Source organism: Mizuhopecten yessoensis, unplaced genomic scaffold (assembly GCF_002113885.1).
Source record: "Mizuhopecten yessoensis strain PY_sf001 unplaced genomic scaffold, ASM211388v2 scaffold11161, whole genome shotgun sequence".
Taxonomy (NCBI): Eukaryota; Metazoa; Mollusca; class Bivalvia; order Pectinida; family Pectinidae; genus Mizuhopecten; species Mizuhopecten yessoensis.
Window position 1 is genome coordinate 1345353 of NW_018408910.1, and position 27463 is coordinate 1372815.

The window sequence follows — 27463 nt, forward strand, 5'->3', positions numbered from 1 at the left end:
ACGGCTGCATGCATCATTAGGGCGCAATATGGCGATTCGGCACACTGTGGCAAAATGAGTTGTTTTGAGCGGTTTAGAGTCGAGACACCGGCCATTCGCATTCCTTGCTTTACGAAGGAAACAGACGTTTTTCAAAGCTCGCAAAATAAGTTTTCAATTCCTTTTCGTATTCAAAACATATTCACCCTTTATTCTAGCACTAACATGTTTCTCAGTGTTGTTTTATGTCACTGTATTCCGACAAAGCAAGTTCATTTTGTAAGGGTAAACAGTTCAGGGTGGCAAACTCTGTGATTCAACAAAAATGAGATATGTATATATATAAGGTACGGGTCAAAGAAGTAATATAGACGGTAAAATCCCACACTTTCCTTGTCCGCGATGCTCTCAGCTTAATTGCTGCCTTCGGCTGTCTTTAGCCGAGGGGAATGTTGGTTTTATATAATAGCTATATTTTCAATTAAAGTATATCAATTCTATCTTCTTGTAATATGATGTATGTGTACATGTAACTGTTCTGTTTCACTGTGTCTTGAAAAAGGAGCGGATCGCTCCGAAAATTTGACAACTTAAACTTGTCCACACTGCTGGAATTACTTCTTTGCCCCATATATATAAGGTACTGTATACCAGGAAACGTTCGCCTTGTGTAAATTTCGCCATTCACGTGTAATGGCAATAAGGTGTATGTTGTCTATATTCACTGTCAAGATTAGTTCGCCCTCATTGAGGAGGGCGAAAAAGATGAAAGTCAAACTGGGGCGAAAATCTTCCGGAATATAGTATTTCATGTAATTTCGATTTCTTGCATTCTTGCAGCATGAAACAGAACTTATGGTGGATACCATATCCAGTGGTGACAACAACAAATCTTTGTCGTATTTGGTAAGTGGCAGAACTCAATTAAATCGATAAATGTTTTTAAAAGGATGAAATCTAAAAAAATTGTTATGCATATGTATGAATTTGAAAATTTCCTTGATGTGTTTTGCTTTCGGTATATCGATTCACATATTAGTATAATCGATATCTTGACATGATATGCATTCTGCTGTATTTACTTGTAAAGTTAATGTGCTCTTAATTAATTATACAAAATAAACAATGATTGATGGTAAACCGATTATGATGGAACATGTGAACGTTGTTCTTGACACCATGATAACTATACAATCAACATTCTCCATGTATTTGAACGAATTCGTAACAGTGTTGTTAAAGTTGAAAAAAGAAAAATTAAAAAAAAGCAATTTTCCATAAAAAATCTGGCTGATAAAAATAGCTATATTGATTGACAATGTAATATATAATTTCAACGTGTATAATTTTGATTTAAACCATTTAGAAAGGACATGGTTTAACTGTGTTATTAGTTGATGTCTGGAGGACGGATTATAGATGCAGAGCAATCTCATGAAATCTTCCATCGCCCTGTCACTGGCAAGATGTCCCCTGGGATTCGCGTGCTGGTTTTCTATACCGTCAACCAAACCGAAGGCGCTGAGGTTGTGGCAGACTCCACATGGATAGACATCAAAGACATGTGTGAAAAGGAGGTACCTCTGCATGCTCCTGAGCTGCTCATTTTATCGAAAGCCTACGTTACTGTAACACATAAGAGGTCACATGACATCGAGAGCGAGAGGTCGTATACTTTTGTTTACGTCACAAAAACTTGTTATGTTGATGAATATTGAGTGGTCTGCTGAATAGGATTAAATGTTTTCTAGCATCTTTTTTTGATGATGAATTTTGATGACTGAAATATAAAATTAAGAAAACTGAAAATAATAACCGCACAGAAATATACAATTGGTGGCACGATAGTCTAGTGGTAGCACGCCGGGCTCGTAACCGAAGGGTCACCGGTTAGAATCTCGTCATGTCACTATTCTTGAACAAAGATACTTTACTCCACTTGTGTCAGTCTACTGTAACTGTGTACGTGGTTGTTCAGTGCTAGACTTGTTGAATGCTAGCTGTGAGTGCCGAAATGGCAGCACCGGCTGTATTCTCCCCGGGGAGTTGAGAAAGATATTAGCTGAATGCAAAGGCCCGATAACCAAGGATAAGAGTTTTTGAATCGCTTTGAAACAACCTAGGTTGTGATAAAGCGGTATATAAGAATCTCAAATAATTATAATCATAATTATAATTATATAACAACCTTTTCAATACACTTAGGTACTTTTTTCTACTCTAGTTAGGCGTGTCCAAAGAAAAGGGGAGGCTGGAGCCAGGTGATGGTGATGGCTTAACCCTGCAGGTCAGCGGCGCACCATCTAGTCTGATCGGCTTCCTGGCTGTGGATAGGGCAGTTTATCTCCTGAACAACAAGCACGTGCTCAGGAGACACACGGTCAGTTTTTGACTGATATCATTGACCAGAAATGTTTTCAATATTACCTTTTCATATGTTTCTGTGAATATGACATTGATGTTTCTCTACTAAATAGCCTGTTTTAGGATAGAACAGATTTTTTTGTTCTATTTTATACCGGCGTGAACATTGAAAAATGCCCTTTAAGCATTATATTTACTTTTTTTGTTATCATTGACCTAAGATATTCCCTTATATATTCGATATTGAAGTTTTCATGTCGTCAGAGCAAACGAGATTCCTGGAACAGCCAAACGTCATCAAAATGTTAAATATAATTCGAGGCGGAAGGAGAAGCTTCAAACTAACGCTGATCGGAATCCGTTCATATCCCTATGGACGCAATTTCTTTTGATAATGTTTATAGTGAAAATGTAAATATGATTGTATTAATAGATGCCGCCTAATGACCAATACGATACGTACACATGGCTTACGTTTGATAAAGGTGGGAACTCATTCAATCTATTTACAGGAAATGTTATGGTCGTCACCAGAATCAGAACTCCGGCTATGTATTTCAGCTTCTAGAATGTTATAGAGAATCATCGGCACTGTTGTAGATATTTTTCTTGTATTTTGTCAAGCAACAAGCAACACAGCAACCAGTGTCAAATGAGTTGTTCAGCGTTTCTTTAAATCGTTCGGTGTCTGTTATAATTTTACTGACTGTCAGCTCCGGTGATTTCACTTTGGTGTTGTCGCTTTGTGAAACTTTCAAAAACTATCAACGCTCTTTAGCTTTTCAAATATATTCATTTGAAACAGATGTTCAAGCGGTTTGCATCCCATGACATAGGATGTGGTTACGGGGGTGGCCTGACACCAGCCCAAGTGTTTGAGGTTTGTGTTACATAAGCTTATACTAAGGAACTTTCTATGTAAATATACCATCTTTATAGTACATGTATATCATAATTGCATTATTGACTCCGATATCTTGAATAACCTTGATTATCCCAGAGTGCATGTTTATGTCAAAGTCGCTTTATGGTTTCATTAGAGATATTTTTATGACGTAGCGCTGTTTGGCTATATGAAATTATGATGTTTTTATCATGATTTTTTTTATCACTTATAAAGATTTTTTTTGTTTTCCAAAACACTTTGATGTAACGATGTTTAACTGTAAAATGATTTTTTATCGTTATATTCATTTGTTTTATCACTTGATGTTAAGCTGTTTGGCTGTATAAAGTTATGAATATTTTTATCTTCTTACGTATAAATGTATATGTATTTTTTCGTTTCCCAACCCCTTTTGATATAAAGTTGTGTGGCTGTATACTTTCATGAATGATTTTATCTTCATTTCTTTCTTTCGTCTATATATCGTACTTGCCTTATGATAAAGATGGATCCTTTTGCAGGATTCTGGTCTGACTGTTATCACTAATGCCGACCTTGACACAACACCCAGGGAAAATACCGGATGTAACAGAAAAAGACGCGGGAAGCGTTCCATAGGTAAATACACAACATTTTAGTCTCGTCTGAATATTACCTTCAGGCTGAGTAGCATTATCTGTTTAAGATGACGAATATGACGTTCATATAAGCTACAGTGTATAAGGATTTATATACATGTAACTAAAGAAATACAAAGGTCTCAAATAACATACAGTCTCGTAAATGAGCTGTTTTCGAGCACAATAAATACAGAGGTTACACACTAGCATTTGTAGAGGCTTATAATGTTTTTCGTATACGCAGATCAGAAAAATGATTAATATTTCTACTTTTGTTGCGACAAAGATTTGACTGGAATATGTTTAAACTTTTTACAATATTGGTGACGAAGATGAAGTCAGTTAGAAGTTTTTTCTGCGGAAATAGTTGTCAATAACGTGGCGAATAATTACTTTAATCAATGCCTTCCTTGTAACGAAGATGATTACGAAACTCTTCACACTCATCCCTGCTGTGTGGCTGGCGACATGTATGGTAGGGAGGGGGTTGAGGAGTTAGACTGTTACACGGAGGGTAAGGTCGTGTACCACGCCACCAACAACACCAGCTGTGCAAAGATCTTCTTCAGGTGCTGCAACATCTACAGGCCGGCTGATATGACGGATATTTTCGATTATGGTAAGTGCTTGTTTATGCGGAATATTGCGATTGTGGTATGGTTAATAACAGTATAATTTAGAAATATCATGGATATCTATGATAATTGTTAAGTAAGCTATACTCTCAAGGAAATATCAGTCTATGGTAAGATTAATTACGTTGTGATTCATAGATTCCTACTTTGAACATTGAAAGGTTACTTACATGAGCGTATGTACATCATATGTTCGTTATTATATATTCGCCTTTCATGTTGAAAGATTATGTACGTGATAGATGTGTCATAACAGTTTCTTCAAAGCTATAAGCTGGTTAGTTTTGCAAATGAGAATTAAGTAGGATATATGAATATGATATGTTAAAATTAATCGGAATAAATTTCAATGAAATTTCCTGGAAATTATTTATTTCAAAATCAGTTGAACGAAAATGACTTCTTTTGTGTTATTTGATGATTTTGTTTTAATAATGACTAAACAATATATATAAGGTCCTGACTTTCAACAAATTGTATATATGTAAATCAGTTCCGTCGTCAGGGAGGTCATCTTTCCCCAGTTCTCTAAATGCTCATCTCACTCTTCGTAGGGTATTTGCTGGTCTGAACTGATTATTCCTCCACTCGCCTGAGCTATTGAATGATGCTATTTTCACGCCCTGCTGTCTTCCAAGTCCACTATTGTTAACTCTTAACGTTCCGATAGCATCGAACCCCTTCCATAATCTTTGCGATTCATAGATATCGATGACCTTTTATAGAGATTGTATGACATGGTAAGGTAGGGTCCATTCTAACAGAAAAAAATATTCATAGGTACCTAACCATAGTTTATGAAATAGCACAAAAACAAAATTGGCACAAAAGGTGTGGATTTATATGGCCATAAACAAGAATAAATCAGTGACAATAGAAAGGCAGCTGCTTATTTTTCTCTGCTAGGTCGTGTAATCCGCCGAGGGACTGTCAAGTACACATTTCGAGATGTAGTTGTTGACCTTGAAAATACACAAGTAAGGTCGTACTTCCCAGAGTCCTGGATGTTTGAGGAAGACGATTATCTAGAGTAAGTATCACTAGAAGTCATATAAGGTTAGTGTTGTGGAAGCTGGTGATTATATGTACCTGCCCATCTCTATTATAAATATTGAAACGACAATATAAAGTGTCATTTACTTTTTATCTGTCTGTTATACTTAGGCGTTATGTGACTGTTATACTACAGTTTGTATTAAAATCGTATACGTAATGGTAAGTCAAACCTACCATAACCCTTAGCAACTTGAACAACGAGGGATTACAAAACAAATCGATGATAATACAAGGTTATTTTGAGCAAACTTCTGTAAAAACGAAATATGGCGGCAAGCAGATCATTTAAACCTTGCGCCAAAGTTGACTTCACATCTGATCTACGCCATCAATAGCAATTACATGTTCTGTATTAATGTTAAAAAAATTAATATCCCATTTTTCAAAGTGTCAAAAAGTACAAAAGAAGTACTATCATCAAAGAAAGAGTACAATTTTATGTACACACGATACTGGATATAAGTGAAACAAAAGTATGACTACCCGTTCATTAAAGAAATATTAGCAATATCATGCTATAGCTATACGTTATATGCAGTCACTCAACTTCCGACACCCCAGCTCGACATGAATGATAAACAGATGACCGCTTTGCTACATTACAATACAATATGGTCATCGACAGAAACTCCCGAATCATAATTTTAGTTAATCGATAGAAAACAATTAGCACCTACCAATGGAGCAATATTTTAATCAAACATTTATCATCATTTCTAACTTCATAATTGCATTGCCAGTGAGAACGGACACCTGGAGAAGAACTTTGCAGTGCCGGATTCGATCACGACCCACATCATACAGGCCATTACATTGTCTGATGACTACGGTATGTGCATCTCCAAGCCAGAGCGCTTGCAGGTATTCCGCACGTTTTTTGTGGACCTTGAGTTTCCTTACAGTATCGTCCGTCTGGAGCAGGCCGAGGTCCGAGCAACAATTTACAACTACTCCCCTGATATGCTTCCTGTGAGTATTTCTAGCGTCCTCGTCCTTGTAATTTTGTAATGATATCTATTGTTCCTTTTAGTGGAATGCTTCCAGACACACTTGGTTAGAGCGATGTCAGAATGAGCGATGGGACTAGATCGGGTGTTATACCATCCTCTTTAGGCTCCCTTTACACAAGGCGACCTTTCTCCCACTTATGAGCTACCTAAAAATAACCAGCAAACCAAGATATTACTGTTTCTATGTAACTTCTCCAGCGATTCTTGTGCCTCTCTTGAACCACAAAAACTGCAATTGTTGGACATTTTTTTTGTCGTCCATGGCAATGTCTGAACATCCTTTGTACCACCTTTGAACGACCTAGCCATTCATGCGGCCTCCTTTTAGCCTGCAATGGTGATTTTGCCAGTTTTATAGTCACACAAGGTAGGCGTCAGATGTCATGTAACGGTACATTTAGTACTGTTAATATTATTACACACTTGTTTTTATTGAATCATAACAACCTTTAGAGTTGGTACTGTTATCTTGAGGCACTGCAACATAAATCTAAATAAAAAGACATAAAAATACAAACAGACAAGATTATTGTTGTCACAGCTAATATTTTATCTTGTTAGTCAGCAAAACGCTCCATGACGAATTGATGTTGCTCAAAGCAAGGTTAGTGGTAACACTTATCGCATTATTAGGCGTTGGCATTGCTTTTGAAAGTACATCTTTATAATTACAATCAAGTGTCTTGTGTTCATCTTTCATGGGAGTTGGGTAATCTGTGGTTTACCTTTGATTAGGCTGTCGTAGTGAACAGATCTCGTTATGACGTGACGTCAATGAAATGTGGAGCTTTTATCAGGTTACATTAACCGGATACGTAGTTAACCATGTCAATATTAGACCTGTGTTATGACAGAAATATCAAAAGTAGCAGCTTTACTAACATATCAAAATGCTCATTAGAATGTAGGCGTACTTAATTAGGAACGTGGTATGCATGTACCGTTAGCAAACGTCATTTAACTGTCATCGAATCCTCACAAAATGGACAGGATAATATTATAATGTTAATTTTTGGTGTTACAGTGTTTTGTGTACATCGTGACCCCCGAGGAGATATGTACTCCACGATCTAAAAGTAATTATATAAAGGTCGAAGTTCATCCCAACAGTCCTGAACCAATCAAATTTCCGATAGTGCCACTTAAGGCTGGAGAATTCGACTTTGAAGTCAGAGTGTATTCTATCAACGGAACGAATGATGTTGTACGGAAAACAGTCTATGTCATTGTAAGTAGCAATAGGTAAATGTTTGTTACATATGTTAAATTATATTGAATGAAAGTTACCATTTAAATGTGTGCATTTGTTGAGTCGAACTGTACTCAATCGAATGCAGCATCTCTTTCGAAGTCGATATCATATTGATTAAAAGCATTTTTATGAGGAATAATATATCGCGTAAGGGATTCGCATAGTCCCACTCGTAAGAGAATGTTCAAACACGGCGAAATTTAAATTTGAACTCTCCAAATAAAACAAAATGCGTTGGAAATCCAAGGAAACTGAGATACCCTGTAATAAGGAGAAACTTTCAGTGACACGCCAAAAATATCAGCGAGAACTACCAAAATGAGGAAACGGACACTGTCGGTGAAAAATAGCATAATCTTAATAGATACGGAACCATTCAGTGGAAAGTACCAAAATGGATAAAATATCAGTGTGAAATTCTCGAACAAGGAAATTGTCAGTGAGAAATTCAAGAATATTGTAACTGTCGATGGGGAATTCGAAAGATAAGAAAACCATCAAAGAGAAACACTAGAACAAAGGAAAAGAAAAGCAAGAATTACTAGAATAAGGAAGCTCTCAATAGATAATACAAGAATAACGTTACGCTCAGATGGAAATACGAGAATTAAAATACTGTCAGGGGGAAACGTCAAAATAAGGATTTGGGCGGGGAGGGGGAGATTTCTGATTAAGCAAACTTTCCTTGGACCATCCTATAGCTGCGAAAACTCTCAGATGGAAATCCCCAAATAAGGAAAGATTTAGCTGGAAATCCAAGAACAAGGAAAAGCTTTTGTTTCATACAGCAGTTAATTTAATTATTATAAACAGCAATGCTCTTTATTTGACCCGCATTACCGAGTTATACGAGGCGATTCGTTTACAAGTTAAAACCACTTAAGTGGACAGAAAGGACAGCAAATTACGTATAAAAAACTTGTATTGAGTAATCAGCCTTAAAAGTATCATAATCAACAATATGTACGTACTACTATGTAAAAAAGAAGTACCCAGTATTGGTTTCATACAGGATGTTATTACTAGAAGGATGTCTAAAAGGTATACATCGGCGTTAGTCACATGCTTATTTCTTTCAGGGCCGAATAAACAAATTTGAGTAAGTAATTCTAAAAAGTGTTATATAAGTTTCTAAGTCAGGAAATCTTTGTATACATGTTGGAGATATTTATCTTTGTACAGTAGTATTTTTCAATAGATATGATGAATATGACAAAAATGCACAGCATAGAAAAAGCAATGCAGAACATTGTACTTTGTTACACAGAATGAAGGAAGAGAGGAGAAGAAAACAGTGTCATTTTGGCTGGACCCTCAAGCTCACAGGGACAAGGTTGGAAGCACTGGAGATCTGACTGTCAATAGTACGTTTCATAAATGTCTTTTTTATTTTTTTGTCAATACATGTTGTCATTATCACAGTTGTAGTTCAATTATCGATGTTTTTTCCAGGAAGAAGAAACGCATACATACCGTGTAGCAGGATAATTCCGCCGAAACGGTATTTTCGCGATTTCGCGGGGCAACAACGTGATCGCGAAAATATAATCCGCAGAATGATATTACAAGCGTAAAATGAGCCGCAATAATAAACTTCATACCCTTAATGTCGTCATGAAAGAGTGCGCATGCTATAATGACGATTCATATACATAAATAGAAATAATTGTTTGAAAATAAGCTAAATCAAACATCTAATAGTTTTGGTTTTGTTGATGATTTGATTAATAAAATACACTTATTTTTTGTTGCGCAATATGCTGTCATAAACCCATTCATTAGAACATTTGACACTTGATATGCCGAAAATATTGTCCCTTCATATGACTAGATTGCGAAATTATAATCCGAGTCAATTTAATTTTCTAATTTTGGGTCAAAATCGCAAAAATCTAAGCCCGGATAAGTAACCCATTATACGGTATAAACAATTGCACACATATAATTGCATTTTTTTTTTTACACATTTGCGTGAAATTGATTTGCTTGAGTTTTATTGCGAAAACTCTAAGCATCGATTCATTTTATGTGAGTTTACTGTTGCAACTTTTTTTATAGTGTTTTTATCAAAATTAAGATTAACACTAGATATATTTTGTAATGTTTTGTACCCATCGACCAACGCTTTCACTCTGTTTTGATGTTCTCCATCTCTCTCCCACCCGAGAATTGTGATGTCATGCATTAATATTGTATTGCTTTAAAGTTTTGTAGTCATCATCTTACCTTGACATTGTGTGTGTTTTTCGTCGTATACTCCACCCTCTAAATCGTTACTCTTTAATTGTTTTTTGTAGTTATGTACCCGTCGCCATACCTTGAGATACAGGAGGCAACCGTTGATCTGACACTCCCGGAGAAGGCTATTCCGGGGACGGGAATGTGTAAAGTGTCTGCAATGGGTAAGTCATCACAGATTACGTTAATATCATTGGTGCTTAGTACCACTATATATATATTTGCCACACCCGTACAGGTCCGGGAAAAATAGCCCTGCTGTATACGACTGCATGATCGTACATGTAAGAGGTGACTAATGTTGGGTCGCCTCATATAATTGGGGCTTTTTTTCCGTGTTGTCTACGAAGGGGACATAAAAGAGACCAAAAAAGATCTACTTCCTTTTTCTCCCATTGCAACACTTTAAATCTTTTTCGTTTCCTTTACTCCTGCCTTCTTTCTTTTCTATCTACTTTCTATTTCAGGCGGTGTCTCCCTAGGCACCAGCCCATTTATGACCCTTGCTAGTGCGAGGACGTTACACACTTAACAAACAAACATACTGTATTCGCCAGGTTTGGACGTTTATTATCATAGCCACATTATGACAGGTTGGTGGCAAATGAAGGGCATCCTACGTGAGGGCAGTTCAGTGAGTTTAACGTTGGGCTTCTCAACCGTGACAGTTTCCTTAATTTTGCTGAGGAAATAAATTCATATAAATAATATAGGAAAAACTCTCTATATACATCTCTCCTTTTTTGCTTTTACTAACTGCCTGTTAAAGTCAATAGAATCAGGTAGAGCTAACGAGCAGAAAAATTATGCGACATTGTGTCAGATGTTGTGTATTTACATTGGTTTGCTGTCCTTACACCTACGGTAAAATGTATGACTATGATGTTAATCGAGTTTTATATTTCAATATTGATTGGTATGAAAACATCATAACCTCATTTGAAAGTTAAAACAAAAAAGTAATCAAATTTTAATGATAACTAAAATTTAAAATAGAATATGAAAATGCTTGAATTCTAATTCGCCACTGTCAAACAATAGCAACAGAAAACTATGACAAATTCTCAAAAAATATTAATTTTAAAAACTTGTGAATCGTACAGGTAACATCATGGATGCTACAGTACCTGTGGTACTAGAAGGCGCGAACGCCCTCCTCGATAACGTCCCTCACGGTTGCGGCGAACAGACGATGATTCTCCTCGCTCCTGTTGTCTATACGATGAGGTACCTACAGAGAACAGGGCAGCTGAGAACAGGACTGGAGGACAGGGGAAAGAGCAGGCTCAGACTAGGTATATCGATTTATAAATCACTAGGGGATACTAGAAGGAGCACGCTCAGACTAGGTATATCGTTATGTAAATTACTAGGAGATAGTAGAAGGAGCAGGCTCGGACTAGGTATAAAGTTATGTAAATCACTAGGGGATACTAGAAGGAACAGGCTCAGACTAGGTATATCGTTATGTAAATTATTAGGCGGTGGTAGAAGGAACAGGCTCAGACTAGGTATATCGTTATGTAAATCACTGGGAGATAGTAAAAGGAGCAGGCTCAGACAAGGTATGTCGTTATGTAAATTACTAGGGGATACTAGAAGGAGTAGGATCAGACTATGTATATCGGTATGTAAATTACTAGGCGGTAGTAGAAGGAGCTGGCTCAGACTAGGCATATCGATATATAAATCACAGGGGGATACTAGAAGGAGCAGGCTCCGACTAGGCATATCGAGATGTAAATCACAAGGGGATACTAGAAGGAGCTGGCTCAGACTAGGGATATCGGTATGTAAATCACTAGGGGGTACTAGAAGGAGCCGGATCAGACTATGTATATCGGTATAGAAGGAGCAGGCTGAGACTATGTATATCGTTATGTAAATAACTAGGGGATACACTAGGCATATCGTTATGTAAATGACTATGGGATACTAGAAGGAGCAGGCTCCGACTAGGCATATCGAGATGTAAATCACAAGGGGATACTAGAAGGAGAAGGCTCAGACTAGGCATATTGTTATGTAACTCACTAGGGGATACTAGAAGGAGTAGGATCAGACTATGTATATCGGTATAGAAGGAGCAGGCTGAGACTATGTATATCGTTATGTAAATAACTAGGGGATACACTAGGCATATCGTTATGTAAATCACTAGGGCATACTAGAAGGAGCAGGCTCAGAAGCAGGCTCAGACTAGGTATATCGTTATGTAAATTACTAGGGGATACTAGAAGGAGTAGGATCAGACTATGTATATCGGGATGTAAATTACTAGGCGGTAGTAGAAGGAGCTGGCTCAGACTAGGTATATCGATATATAAATCACAAGGTGATACTAGAAGGAGCAGGCTCAGCATTGGCATATCGTTATGTAAATGACTATGGGATACTAGAAGGAGCAGGCTCCGACTAGGCATATCGAGATGTAAATCACAAGGGGATACTAGAAGGTGCAGGCTCATACTAGGCATATCGATATATAAATCACAATGGGATACTAGAAGTAGCAGGCTCAGACTATGTATATCGTTATGGAAATCACTACGGAATACTAGAAGGAGCAGGCTCAGAGTAGGCATATTGTTATGTAAATCACTCGGGGATACTAGAAGGAGCAGGCTCCGACTAGGCATATCGAGATGTAAATCACAAGGGGATACTAGAAGGAGCTGGCACAGACTAGGCATATCGATATATAACTACCCACGGCATACTAGAAGGAGCAGGCTCAGAAGCAGGCTCAGACTAGGTATATCGTTATGTAAATTACTAGGGGATACTAGAAGGAGCAGACTCAGACTAGGCATATCGTTATGTAAATCACTAGGGAATACTCGAAGGAGCAGGCTCAGACTATGAATATCGGTATGTAAATCACTAGGGACTACTAGAAGGAGCAGGCTCAGACTACGTATATCGTTATGTAAATTACTAGGGGATACTAGAAGGAGCAGACTCAGACTAGGCATATCGTTATGTAAATCACTCGGGGATACTAGAAGGAGCAGGCTCGGACTAGGCATATTGTTATGTAAAGCACTAGGGGATACTAGAAGGAGCCGGCTCAGACTAGGCATATTGTTATGTACATCACTAGGGGATACTAGAAGGAGCAGGCTCCGACTAGGCATATTGTTATGTAAAGCACTAGGGGATACTAGAAGGAGCCGGCTCAGACTAGGCATATTGTTATGTAAATAACTAGGGGATACACTAGGCATATCGTTATGTAAATGCCTAGGGGATACTAGAAGGAGCAGGGTCAGACTATGTATATCGGTATGTAAATCGCTAGGGGATACTATAAGGAGCAGGATCAGACTATGTAGATCGGTATGTAAATCACTAGGGGATACTAGAAGGAGCAGGATCAGACTATGTATATCGGTATGTAAATCACTAGGGGATGCTAGAAGGAGCAGGCTCAGACTATGTATATCGTTATGGAAATCACTAGGGAATACTAGAAGGAGCAGGCTCAGACTATGTATATCGGTATGTAAATCACTAGGGGATACTAGAAGGAGCACGCTCAGACTATGTATATCGGTATGTAAATTACTAGGCGGTAGTAGAAGGAGCAGGCTCAGACTATGTATATCGGTATGTAAATCACTAGGGGATACTAGAAGGAGCAGGCTCAGACTATGTATATCGTTATGTAAATAACTAGGGGATACTAGAAGGAGCAGGCTCAGACTAGGCATATCGTTATGTAAATGACTAGGGGATACTAGAAGGAGCAGGCTCAGACTATGTATATTGGTATGTAAATCACTAGGGGATACTAGAAGGAGCATGCTCAGACTAGGCATATTGTTATGTAAATCACTAGGGGATACTAGAAAGAGCAATCTCAGCCTAGGATGTCAATACCTCAATCAACAAAGGACGATGGACGGAGTTGGCTTAGACAAGATATATCGATACCTTAATCAGGGAATGAGCTGGCTTTGACAAAATGTAGCGATACATTAATCATTAGATAACGGGGAAAGAGCTGGCTTAGATTAGTTATATTGATACCTTAATCACTGAAGAACAGGGGAAGGAGCTGGCTAAGACTAGCTATATCGATACCTCAATCACCAGAGGACCGGGAGAGCTGGCTAAGACTAGATATAGGTATGTAAATCACTAGGGGATACTAGAAGGAGCATGCTCTATATCGATACCTCAATCACCAGAGGACCGGGAGAGCTGGCTAAGACTAGATATATTGATACCTGAATCTGTATAGGACCGGAGAAGGAGCTGGCTATATCGATACCTCAATCACCAGAGGACCGGGGAGAGCTGGCTTAGACTAGATATATTGATACCTGAATCTGTATAGGACCGGAGAAGGAGCTGGCTTAGACTAGCTATATCGATACCTCAATCACCAGAGGACCGGGGAGAGCTGGCTTAGACAAGCTATATCGATACTTCAATCACCAGAGGACCGGGGAAGGAGCTGGCTTAGACTAGATGTCGATTACTATATAACTAGAGCAGACTCAGACTAGGCATGTCAGTAAATAAGTTGCTGTAGCAGGCTTCGATTTGATGTATCGATAATCGAATCATTAAAGGCGACTCAGACTAGGCTTATCGACAAACACATATATCACTGGAGCAGGTTTAAACGAAGTATATCAATTAGAAAATCAAATCATTTTATTACAAATGTTTCGGGTATGTACATCTATAATCAATTTGCTTGAGCAGGTTTAGACAAGCTATTTTGATAAATAAATCATCGGAAGAGAACGGATGGAGCAGGCTTAGATTAGATAAATCGATATAGAAATTACTAGTTAACAAGAACAAAGTCAAAAACAGACCAGCACTAGGTGTATTGATACTTGTATAACTGGCGGACACGATACGAAGCTTGCTTAGACAAAGCACATGCAACTCGATAATTAAATCACCGGAGAAGATTATCATTCGAACAAGTTCGGACTACGTTAATTCATAGTTAAGTAAATTTTGTCGGCTCGCTTTCCATTAATCAATACTTAACTACAAGTAGGACAGGGAATGGCGCAGCACATGCCAAATATATCGGTCAAACTTTGTCGCCATTGTTTATAGTAGTAGATCTTATTCAAATCGCCTCTCTTCAGCAGACGCCCCATAGATAGTGCCCACACTTTTTTGCATGCAATATGTCAGAAGTTACTTTCAAGAAAGTTATTTACTTTAGGTTACCAAAGAGAGATGACTTTCAGAAAGAATGATGGGTCATTCGCTGTTTGGGCACACCGGCCTTCCAGTACATGGTACGGTAATATTAATCATTAATCGTTCCATTTGACTATGAAATCACTAATGTTCGTGTTTTAGTTTGTTGATATCGTGGATAATCCTTATCCACAAGGTTCAATATTATAAATGACACGTCGGGAAACGCGAACTATCGTCTTGACAACAAAAACCACAAACAAATGGTTATAGGGACCGCAGAACCAAATAATTTTCCATAGACGATAGTGTTAAAGTTTACCACTGTCCTGGTTAAATGGGGTTATCCACACTGGTTTACCTGCACTCATTTTGAAGAACATCATCTCGCACAACTGTAAATAAAATATTTAAAAATTCTGCCTGTTTGAACTTTTTTATATGGGGGCCGCCATTTTGAATTGAATTCGGCACCAAAATTGACCAAAATTTACAACAAATTACACACTTAATAAACTCCCCCAGACAAAAGCAGACTTGATTTATTTTCATTTTTATTTTCATACTTTTTACATCTATATATATCGCTCAACCAACACATAACACGTTTGAAATTCTGCCACCTAAATATCCATCCAGCAGGCCCCGAGGCATTCACCTTCCTATTAAATCTTCTTTCCAAAAGGGGAAAAAAAAACTATTTTTGATTTGGTTCCGTGGTCCCTATAAGCAAAGTCAAAAACCTGTAAATATATGTATTATACATGACAATAAAATGTTTCCACATGAGATAACGATGATGAAACATTACCGTAGTCTTTATCAACATATATTTCTCTAGAACTTGTGTACTTAGTTTGTCCACAAACAGTGGTCAACGTTCACGGAAAACATGGTATTCGGAGGAAGTGTTAGCACAAGCCACGCTACGTCATTTATTCGTTTTATTTATTTGATTGTCTTTTTTCATCATTTTGTCTGTCTGCTATTGACTTCTGGCTCTATCTTACTTGCATCCTAAAGGCTTACAGCGTTCGTAGTCAAGGTGCTGAGCGAAGCCTCCGAATTTATTGACATCGATTCTGAGGTGATCTGTTCCGGTATGCGATGGTTGTTTAGACATCAGCGAGGGGATGGTGCCTTCATGGAAATTTTCCCTCTCTTCCACAAGGAAATGATGGCAAGTGTTCCTGTACAACAAAATGTCCCTTCGTGTTAAAATCCTCAATGCGTTATACTTCTTGGTCAAGTTATAGTTCTTTATTACATTGAGCTTTGCATCTCATCAGTATGATCAGAAAAGTCGTTATAAAATGCTAATGGGTAATGCTCGAAACGCGTGTACATTTTGTGTTATTTACATGTTGTTCGTTTCTTTCAGGGAGGCATGAATGGCGAAATATCCATGACAGCCTATGTATTAATAACACTTATGGAGGCACATTGCAGGCCGATCGTGAGTACAATGGTCTTTGTTTTACCATTCAACAGTAGAACAATATAGCTTCTAATTCGAAGCTTGATATGTAATAATTTGCTTACACCGTTTTGTCTGCAAGTTATCTGTAGGTCACATGGCAGTCCAAATCCTATTTATATTTATGACTTGTCTGGGATAAAGGCCAATTTGCGTATGCGACACTGCTAGCGTTGCGTAGGCAAAAGCACGGCCCGACCCATATCAGTAATTTACGCACAATATCTGCCAAGTAAGTGACATGTTTGTATTGTTTGCTGTACTTCCAACAAAAGACAAATGCTAGAAATATGTACCTATTTAAAATCTATTTCCATAATGCAGGAAGGAAAAATTAAAAAAATGATTACTTATTACAATAAGCTCCCAGAACATAAATTGTCAATAATACATATAAGTCTGACCTTGCTATAAAAATATCGGCAGTGTTTAATATATAATTAAAATGTTATGCTATGGCCGTTTCCTTGTTCTTTTTCAAAATGAAACAATTCAACTCATATTGCAGTGTAGCTGCCGGGCCCTAGAGCCTAATAAAGGAGTGGAGATTGATATGGAATATGATAAAGAAATAAGAAAGCATCTTAATATGATAACTTATTCCGAAATTTCTAATGTCCTTTATATGCCAAAAATAATTTAGAGTTGATATCATGTCAGTTTTATCTACGTCTTTAAGTAGGCCGGCTCCAATATTGTGTGTTTTTCTCAGAATTAAACAATTTCACAATAATTCTAACAATCTCAAATTTTGAGAAAAAATGCGAGCCTACTTTTTCTTCATCTAAAAGTTGTCTCAATATGCATAGCATGATTATTCATAAAAATTCGCTCATGCAAAATATCCTGTTTACTAATTGCAGGACACAGAGCAAAACATCGTGCTTGCACTCCAATACCTTGAGTCTCATCTGGACTTTATCGATCAGACATACCCCCTCGCTCTCACCGCATACGCCCTTGCCCTTGGCAACAGTCCGAGGAAAATGGATGCTATTAACTATCTCAAAACAGCATCAACCGAAGTCGACCAAGGGAATGGTGGACAAGGTTGTATAATTGATAATTCTTTGTTGATGAGTATTTCAGAGGATATTTCATTATTTTTAATTTCATCCTTTTGGTATATGTTCTAGCAGAATATGTTGCGTAACCTATTCAGATTTTTTTTTATTAAAAATCGTTTATGCGTCTACGTCTACGTATGTATGTAAGTGTGTAATCTTGCGATGCGTTAAACGTATATGCGTAATTACATGCACATTGATTTTTTTTAAAAGATTTTGATGTGATATTTGTCTATGTGTACATATGTATTCACATATGGCCATGAAAGGAAAAAATATACAATACCGCCAACACACTTAGATAACAAAGCCCACATCAAACACGAAATAAAATACCACAACCATATTACCAGGACAAAAATACAACATACAACGTACCTGGTCAAACTATAATATACTATAGTGTCAGTACAGGAGGGAAAAGCAGTCAAAACTATCAAGACAACAAATACCATTACGTCAAATTATAAGTGGCCCCAGTCAATGGAAACCACAGTCAAACTATCAGGACAGAAAATACCATTGCGTCAAATTATAAGTGACCCCAGTCAGTGGAAACCACAGTTAAACTCTTGGGTCAAAAATACCATTGCGTCAAATTATAAGTGGCCTCGGTCAATGGAAAACAAAAATACCATTGCGTCAAAGTCTAAGTGGCGTCAGTCAATGGAAACCACAGTCAAACTATCAGGTCAAAAATACCATTGCGTCAAAGTGTAAGTGGCATCGGTCAATGGAAACCAGTCAAACCATCAGGACAAAAATACCATTGCGTCAAAGTCTAAGTGGCGTCAATCAATGGAAACCAGTCAAACCATCAGGACAAAAATACTATTGCGTCAAATTATAAGTGACCCCAGTCAATGGAAACCACAGTTAAACTGTAAGGACAAAAATACCATTGCGTGAACTTTCAGGAACAAAATATGTCATGGCGTCAGTATTTGCTGTTGTCATATGATCTTCAAAACAGTTCGAAATGGAAGTAATTTATATATCCATCGTATTTGATTACATTATATCTTATTTAATTAAGGATATTAATGTATATATTTAAATACATTTGACCTGGTTATTAGTTATAATAAGTTTGTGTTTATGTATGACAGGCATGCGGTACTGGTCTGTGATCGACTTCATGGGAGAGGTACCGCCTTGGATGACACACGACCCGACAGCCATGGACGTGGAAATTACGGCGTACTCTGTTCTGGCTTTCCTGACAGTTAATGAAGTCGGCTACGTTAATAACGTCGTTGAGTGGCTTCTCACTCAAAAGACTTCTTCAGGGGCCTTTAAGTCCACACAGGTAAAAGGAGGTTATCGACAGAGTGTTATTAGTTACCATGACACAGCTGTTCCCTACATCCTCATTGGTTAGATCATAAACACATGAACGTAGATGTGGTATTGACTCGGTGTTACTTCGTTTCGGTTAATATCTCTTTCTCAGGATCATATAACCAAATACTCATATCAGTCAAAGTCCATAAATGATGAATACCATATGTGAGTGTAATAAGGTAAAAAAACATATCGAGGGAGAGAAAATGATGAAAAAATCTAAGGAAATATTTTCCAACAATTTTAGAAACATCATCTATATATTCCATCGAAAAATATTCGGTAGGTTATAACCATACTATCAAATGGACGCTTACGGAAGCTTGTTATAATGTTTTGTGTAATATTTTGTTGGTATCTAGGACACCGTGGTTGGACTACATGCGTTATCTGAGTACAATGTGAGGTCATACGCCCTCAAAATAGACCTCCACACAAAGATCAAAGTATCAACTGACGACGCCATTGAACATGACATCGTTCTGTCAGATGATGACGTCAGTGTTCAGAAAGCTGTACATGACGTAAGTCATTAATTGTATAATGTTTAATAATCTTTTCGATATTTTAAAAACCTAACATAATATTGTCATCAATACTTATGATAGTGTATTGTAATCTAATCTGCTGGATGTTTACTTTTCTGTATGTCTATTCGTGTTTCTAAAGAACATAAGCTGTATTATTGCAATAAGTTTTCTTTGGGAGAGGTTGACATAAGAATAGGTGACATCAAATAAAACAAATTCACAAATACACGGTTTGGTTCTTAAAGAAATCTGACGGATTTGAAACCCGACCGTAACCAGTCAAGGTTTAAGCTAGTAGTGCGACATCTATATGTACAAAGTGCTATTTCAAATGAGATAGATGATACCAAATGTACAAGATTTGCATAGCGCCTTTTATAATTTGCAAAATTACTCTGAGCAGCTTTACAACACATAAATAATAGTATTCATACAGTGACATTTATAAATATAGTAGATAGAAAGGCGTACAAAGCATCATTATATTAGATAAGAAGACATTCATCTATTTACGATAAAAAGATTTAATGTCCATGTAAAGTAGACATTTAAAGAAAAAATAAGATCCGACAACAAAACAAGCGGCTCCAACCCCACTTCGACAGAAAAACCATTGCGACGCAACAACTACACGTCATCACACCAAACAGCAACGTGACGCAACAATGCTCACCAGATGCACGTGTACGGTTTATAACCCATCGTTCTTTTCAATAAACCACCATAAATCCTGTTATGTACTGCTGGATAATACAAATACCATTATGTGCATAAGTAATAGTATATGCTGTAGATACCCGTTGAAGGCAAATTGAAAGTGACTACAGAAGGTACAGGTATTGGTCGGATGGAGGTCGAAGTTCGATACAATGTCAACACAACGGAAGATGAGAGGTGCAAGTTTACCATTGACGTGTACGATTCGGAGGTGGAATTCAACTATTTCCAAAGCAAAGGACTCGCCACAGAGTAGGTTCATTGTAAACAGGACATTTAAACAATTTACTTGCAAGAAAAATGAGGATTTTGAATTCTTAAGAGAGAATGTAATGCGCTCTAAAACGTTTAGCAATTAAATTTCATTGAAAGTATTGTTCTGTTTACATATACTGCTATAACATTTTAGTAAACATTTGATCAAAGAGGAATGCTCCTGAGCTGTTACTATTTGTACAGTACATTGTACAAATATACAGATATCACGCATATTAAATCATAGTTTCCATGGAGATGAAATGATATCACTAAAGTCAGAGACTGAATACAATTCATTTGAGAGGGAAGTCACGACTTCCATATTTTTGTATATCGATACTGTCTTATATCTCGATGAAACTTTTTTCATGTAAAAGGATTTCCAATGCACCTATCTCAAATATGGGACCAAGCTGTGACTAGCTTAAGTGACATTCGGTGACGTGAAATTTTAACCTCTGATATTTTTTTTTCAATTCATAACAATAAAATTAATTTATAAAAACATAATTGGTATTCAAAATGACAACTATAAGGATACAATTAACCTTTTGAAAGATAGTGACTTTTCGAATGTGACTTTTAACTGCTGTTATTTTATACAATTTCACCTAGAAACATATGATACTGAATGTGAAGCAAATAGTGCGTTCAATACTTTCACTAAGGGCTTCCCATAATAAGCATTTACTATATATGCACATTTTTGCAGACGGGGAATATAGTGTGCAAATGTGTTTTGCTTGCGTGGCTGAACTTCTGTGATTTTCTTTTAAGAAGTTCATTTTTTAAACAAATACTCAATTGGGCATCGAATTTAACAACTCTTACAATATTCTTCTCTAAAACCGGATGATTAACGATTGAACAATGTATGTTTCGTAAAGAACATAATTAGTTTGTGCTAGCAGCGTATGCTGTATGAGGTTTTGAGAGGGTGACGGAAGAAGTGATTATTGACATTGTGTGCAAACATTTAACCATCTGCAAGGTAATGGTAATATTTATAAAGACAAGTGTTGCCGATTATTCGTTATCCCTGGACAGTAAATAGCTTAATTGAACGTATTGTAACGATATCTTCTCCAGTATGAACTGCGATGCCTGTGGTCACTGTGAACAAGAATATGAAGAGGACTTCGAAGATGTCCTCGACAAGTATAATAAAATTGAGCTTGATCCAAGGATAGGCGTCGACCAACCGAGACAAGACTCCCGAAAGAAAAGGGCCCCGTATGTCATGAGGATGCATGGAGCCAGTAAAGAGCAGACTTGTTTGGAAATCTGTGTCAGGTAAGTTAAGTCTGATTATATTTTTTATTAATATTCTAAAACAGGAAATAAGCACATTTCTTTTGCCCTTGAAAAAATATGAGAAAATTGATTGACATATGAAAGACCCACAGCTACGAACTTTGTATCAAGTTCGATGAAGTCAATATCATTTTAAAGGCACATATATATGTCTGCGAGGTCGGTGGCAGAGAATATGTTGTATTCCGCGGGTTGATAGATAATTGTTACTACCGCGATGAATATTATGTATGTAAATACTTTATCATATTGCATTAGGCACTTGACTATGGCAATACTTCGATTCTGATTAGATGTTTACTTGTTTTTGATATTTAATGGTTAGGCTGCAATATCGTACATGTATACACATTAGAGGTTATTATAGGACCATATTACTTATGTAACATGAAAATGATATAACATTTTCTATCAGTGATGGAAACATCAGTAAAATATTTTCAAAATAAACACGTTCAACAAATATAAAAACAATTGTAATAGAGGATGCTAAGATGAAAAATGTTCTTCGCGAGATAATATGGTATGACCTGTTTTAATCATAATGCTAATCACATAAAGTCCAAGTATAGTTTTATTTATTACATGTATATATTCACTTCATTAAATATAATTCTTTCCAAATACATACTATTTGATCCCAATATGCTCTAGCTATACTGGTTATGAGGTGTTGGACATGCCGGTGGTAGACATTGGACTGCCGACAGGGTTTAACGTGGAGAAAGGCGATCTTGAAATGGTACGAAACAACGGATATTAAACGAAGGTCCATGAAGCTGTCAATCATTTGCATGCAGATGAAAAAGTAAAATGATTAGTGAATGAATAAAGAATATTTGTCGTTTCATTTTGTGAATATTTTTTAAAGAAGTATGCTTCACAGTAAACAAACAATATATTTCTGTTTAGTGCTTAGTAGTTTTTATATAAATAATGGCAAATGATTGTTTGTCCTTTTTTAGCTGAGAGAGAAGGGGATTGTTAATAGCTACGAGTTATCCAAAAGATCTGTAATATTTTATCTAGACCAGGTACGTATATTACTATGCATCGTTCTTTCTCTGAGATATTTGTGTTTACGTTTATATCACTATAATGAAATGTTCTTGGTTCAAAAAAGTGAACCTTACCTTAGCACAATCAATAAAACATTGATTCAATATGACATTTTAAAACATTGACCGCTTATGTGTGTACGGATTTACATTAGGGATCAATGTATGCTCTCACTACTTCTATGTCAATCATTCTTAAAAAACACACCATATTTACCTTTTTTTGTAAAACAAATAGGACGTTTTTTTGTACGTAATTTTATCAGTGTATATTTATCCATTAACGCTATCGAATGAGTGTACCATTAATGGCTTATCATAAAGCATTCCATATAGAGAACTATTTTCTTGTAGATTCCTGCCACTGATGAAACCTGCTTCAAATTCAGAGTAGTCCGTGAATTTGAGGTTGAGAATTTGCAAGCTGCGAAAATTGAGGTCTATGATTATTACAAAACAGGTGAGTTTTTGAAGCTCTATTTTAACTATAAAAGAATCGGTCGAAAACCAGATTTATTTAATAATATACATGAAGTATCAGACAAAATGTATAACTGATTATTAATATAACTATATACGAGCGTAAATGGAACAGTTTTGCAGTAATAGATTACTCTGCAGATGTGAAAATTTACGGAACACGTTATTCTGCTGGACATATACAGTTATCTAATTCAATTTTGAAATTCGAGTGTGAAATAGAATGATGCAGTATTTTAATACAAAATATCTCCCTGATTTGTACCTTAAATATCCAAATAGGGCTCAATAAACCAAAAGAACGCCAGAAATGGCGTCGATATCATTTACAAGAATGTACCAATAAAAAAACCGATTGTGTGGATTACAAGTAGGTCAAAATAAAACTAAAGTGATTTATTGCCTGTTTTTGTATACAAAAAACATGTTGTGTTTTTTAGAGGAAAGATGCACAAAGTTTTACAGCCTAAAGTATGACGTTGCTAACCTAGATATTTTCTGTAGTACAAGTAAACGGGAAAACTGCCACTGTGTTGAAGGTAAGTACTGAATATTATAACCAATAATTAAATTAATATTGTAATGCCGATCACATAAATGAAGTATTCTTCAAATACTTAAAAGGTTTTCACAAAAGCTCGGCAATAACACACATTAAGCCAATTTGTCTTATGATTTTTCATTTATTTTGAAACAGCCACACACTGTTTAAAGTTGACTTTTGCTTATAAAATCAGAACGTTCCCTGGAATGTTTGGATGTTCATTTTCGATTACGCAAAACCCCTATTCCTGTGTTTTACGTTAACGTTTGATTGCGCTGATAGAGTTACTGTGCATCCTGACTTAGCCTGCACCCGGTTGGACTTAACAAATAAGTCAAAATAAACAAGTATGTGGTTGGTATTTATTTTTATAATGAACGAGATTTGATGAACGCATTTGTATGTCGGATAAGACAGGATATCAGAATATTGATTGACTGATTACAATTGTGCATAAGGTTTTATTTCACGATTGCAGTATATTTATATATACTATTGTGGTGCAGTATTACAATAATACATTATTTAATAGTTGCCTATGTGTTAGTTCATGAATCCTTATGTTGAATCTCGTCATTACGAATCCCTCGTGCTTATTATACATAATAATAAACCTCAACTATATTATAAATAAAACATGTAATTGATTGTCGGTTTATGTTGGTGCCAAAAGACGAAATCAAAAATGGTATTGACCATTTGAAGAAAATGGAACAAAGATGGGTTACTTCCCCTATCGTATGTTTCGTTTGTCATAGATATATGTTTACTTAAATGTTAATGACAAAGTTTGGATTACTTCAGGGAAGTGTGCAGAGAGCTGGGACACCAAGATACGCTACGGCCGTGTGTCTAAGGTCATGTCTGCTTTCTATCGCAAAATCTGCTTTGAGTTTGATTTCGGTAAGATTTTGTCATATATCGTGTACATATTCTTCCGTTATTAGCGTTAAGTGAGTCTTTACTAAATCAACTGTACAACATGCCTAGAAATTATTGATTATTTGATGAAATTTGTTATTTCTGATATCAGGATTAAGAAATAAAAAAAATAAAAAAATTGGTCCTGATCGGATCGATATATATATATAAATGAGTTCACATGCTTGTTTGTCTGATTTACGTTACATACATCACTAGTATATCGCACGTGTTGATATATCCAAGCGAGCTCATGGCACAGGAGATGATGAATATGTCAACATATGTGTTTTGTATATCAATATTGATTATGCTTTTTTTATTTCAGCCCTTCGGATAGAAGTGTCTAACATTGTTCAAAAAGGCAACCATCTGGTTATAGCAGCTGTTATTAAATCCGTTACGAAAGCAGGTAATCAATAAATGTTTGAAACAACCTAATTAATTTTCATTGAAGTTACGAGATGCATACCCTTACATCCTCGAATCAATATATTGATATAATATGAATTTACATTAACCTTTCATCATTAAATATAAACCGTGACATTGTCCCCAGTTTAACAATAAGTAAAAAGTTACATATTGTACCTTTGTTTCACGTGTCAATAATGTTTCATTGTGCTTGTTTGTAGAAGTGGCCTTTTTCAAATAATTTTTATTTTCATCTGTTAATACATTCGAATCACAAAATTACATTGCATTCGTTTTAGGGGCCGAAGACTTAGCGGTCAATGATGAAATCGAATTCTGGATGAACATCCGATGTAATTTGCTACTGGAAATTGATCATAATTACATTATATATGGCATGAATGGTATTCCATACATAGACCAACATGGAGTCAATAGGTAAGACTTAACAAATCGTTCGTGTTGAATTGGAAAGACCATTACATGTATACCTAATTATATCACGCACTAGTCGCTACAATAACTAACCCTTGTTCGAAAAGCAAAAGTGGAACAAAAAAGTTATTTTTATGTTCATTACAATAAAGAATTACACAAAAGACATCATTGATAAAGCCCATTTGTTTCCGTAAATTATAAACCTAATGGAAACCTGCTTGAAACACGCGTAGGTTTCAAATATTGCGAAAATCCAAACTGTAGGTGTCAATCATATCACCATCTGCAGGAGCATAGACTCGGAAAGCCATCAGGGTTTGTCTTGTTTTCATAAGTTTTATTCCGGGTTAGAAGATGATAATCCCGTGTTTAGTATCAGAAAGGACTCCTTAGCCGATACTTTGTATTTCAGTCACATGTTGTTTTTAACTAGAACCTTGAACATAGAATAATTTAAATCAGGTGCTTCACTACAATAATTTTCCTCTTTTTAGCCACTAAAGCTTTTGTTCCCGCCTATTTCGTTTTATTGTGTTCATGGTTGGTTAAGACTTTATGTAAACATTAACTTATTTTCGATATAGGTACCGGTATTTCCTGCAAGGCAACACCGTTATTTTAAAAGACTACACGCTGAGAAGGTACAGTACCAGTACAAAGCTTGAACAGTGGAGACACAGCTTCCGTAGGATGGAAAACTACATCCATCGCTGGGGCTGCTAACAAGGGCGATAACTACAAATAAACTGTATGGAATATAAGAAAGACATCATAAAGGATTAGTGATATTCCCTGGAGGACAGCTTTCGAATTCGAGTTTTTGAGCAGTACAGAGGGTCATCACATACACTTTCTGTAATGTGTTGTTAAACATCAAAATTAAACTTGAAGATAATAACCAGCCTTGAAACGAGAAAACAATCTTGAAGTATGTGTTACAATGTGACATTGTATATCTTAATAACTTGCCTTCAAGTGAATGATTTTTAGATCAAATTAAAATTTTCAATATTCATAACATGTGTTCAAAATATTAGATTTTGTATATATTTTGTGAGTCTATCTGAGAAGAAAGTAACTGCAAGAATGCAATCATAATACTGTATGAAAATGTGATAATGTAACGATGTTTGGGGACAAACACCATCTGGATTAAACTAGACATGGATATATAGCTGTTGTATTGAGCTAAAGCATAAGATAGTCTCTTAAGGATCACGGTACCAGTGCCAAAAACTGTAAGTTAGTGTTGGAAACTGTTTTCTCCGGTAGGATTATAGCCTTGTGCATTATTTATGAAAAGAAACTCGTGCCTTGATTTTTATGAAAAATGATAAAGATTGTAAAATAATCAGAACATAATCGACAAGAGTATTCTGAATGTGTGGTAATCAGCGATACTAGACCGGAATTCGAACCCTTGACTTCAGATACATGTAGTAATATTATTCCAGTAACCGATTGAGCTATCTGGTCAACAGAAGTGTACAAGCCCTTAAATGTTACATGGAAACAGGAAATAAGGGGAGGTTACTATATATAGGTAAAACGGCAGTATAGTGGGACAGGGATCCTTAAATATGCAATTTTCCATATAATGATGTCCATTAAGTAGTGATATAGATAAAAAGTCCAAGGGTCTTCACGTTGATCATATTTCAGTACACGAAAGATGGGACTATCAGT

At 36.3% G+C, this 27463-nt stretch overlaps 1 protein-coding gene across 1 annotated transcript in view; it reads left to right on the forward strand.

Moving 5' to 3' along the window:
• The window catches only part of LOC110467112 (complement C3-like), a 41234-nt gene extending 14439 nt beyond the window's left edge, over nucleotides 1-26795 (forward strand). The window contains exons 12-39 of the mRNA XM_021524041.1: nucleotides 820-885; nucleotides 1374-1556; nucleotides 2204-2359; nucleotides 3149-3223; nucleotides 3751-3847; nucleotides 4271-4468; nucleotides 5391-5514; nucleotides 6281-6509; nucleotides 7575-7778; nucleotides 9070-9166; nucleotides 10100-10204; nucleotides 11144-11335; nucleotides 15238-15313; nucleotides 16239-16395; nucleotides 16597-16671; nucleotides 17556-17742; nucleotides 18869-19068; nucleotides 19466-19627; nucleotides 20427-20602; nucleotides 21698-21901; nucleotides 22577-22664; nucleotides 22888-22956; nucleotides 23335-23440; nucleotides 23901-23999; nucleotides 24809-24907; nucleotides 25254-25337; nucleotides 25639-25777; nucleotides 26362-26795. Coding sequence (XP_021379716.1) covers nucleotides 820-885; nucleotides 1374-1556; nucleotides 2204-2359; nucleotides 3149-3223; nucleotides 3751-3847; nucleotides 4271-4468; nucleotides 5391-5514; nucleotides 6281-6509; nucleotides 7575-7778; nucleotides 9070-9166; nucleotides 10100-10204; nucleotides 11144-11335; nucleotides 15238-15313; nucleotides 16239-16395; nucleotides 16597-16671; nucleotides 17556-17742; nucleotides 18869-19068; nucleotides 19466-19627; nucleotides 20427-20602; nucleotides 21698-21901; nucleotides 22577-22664; nucleotides 22888-22956; nucleotides 23335-23440; nucleotides 23901-23999; nucleotides 24809-24907; nucleotides 25254-25337; nucleotides 25639-25777; nucleotides 26362-26500 — 3786 coding nt within the window. The 3' untranslated portion in view covers nucleotides 26501-26795. The remainder of the gene's footprint in view (nucleotides 1-819; nucleotides 886-1373; nucleotides 1557-2203; nucleotides 2360-3148; nucleotides 3224-3750; nucleotides 3848-4270; nucleotides 4469-5390; nucleotides 5515-6280; nucleotides 6510-7574; nucleotides 7779-9069; nucleotides 9167-10099; nucleotides 10205-11143; nucleotides 11336-15237; nucleotides 15314-16238; nucleotides 16396-16596; nucleotides 16672-17555; nucleotides 17743-18868; nucleotides 19069-19465; nucleotides 19628-20426; nucleotides 20603-21697; nucleotides 21902-22576; nucleotides 22665-22887; nucleotides 22957-23334; nucleotides 23441-23900; nucleotides 24000-24808; nucleotides 24908-25253; nucleotides 25338-25638; nucleotides 25778-26361) is intronic.
• The last annotated feature ends 668 nt before the right edge of the window (nucleotides 26796-27463 follow it).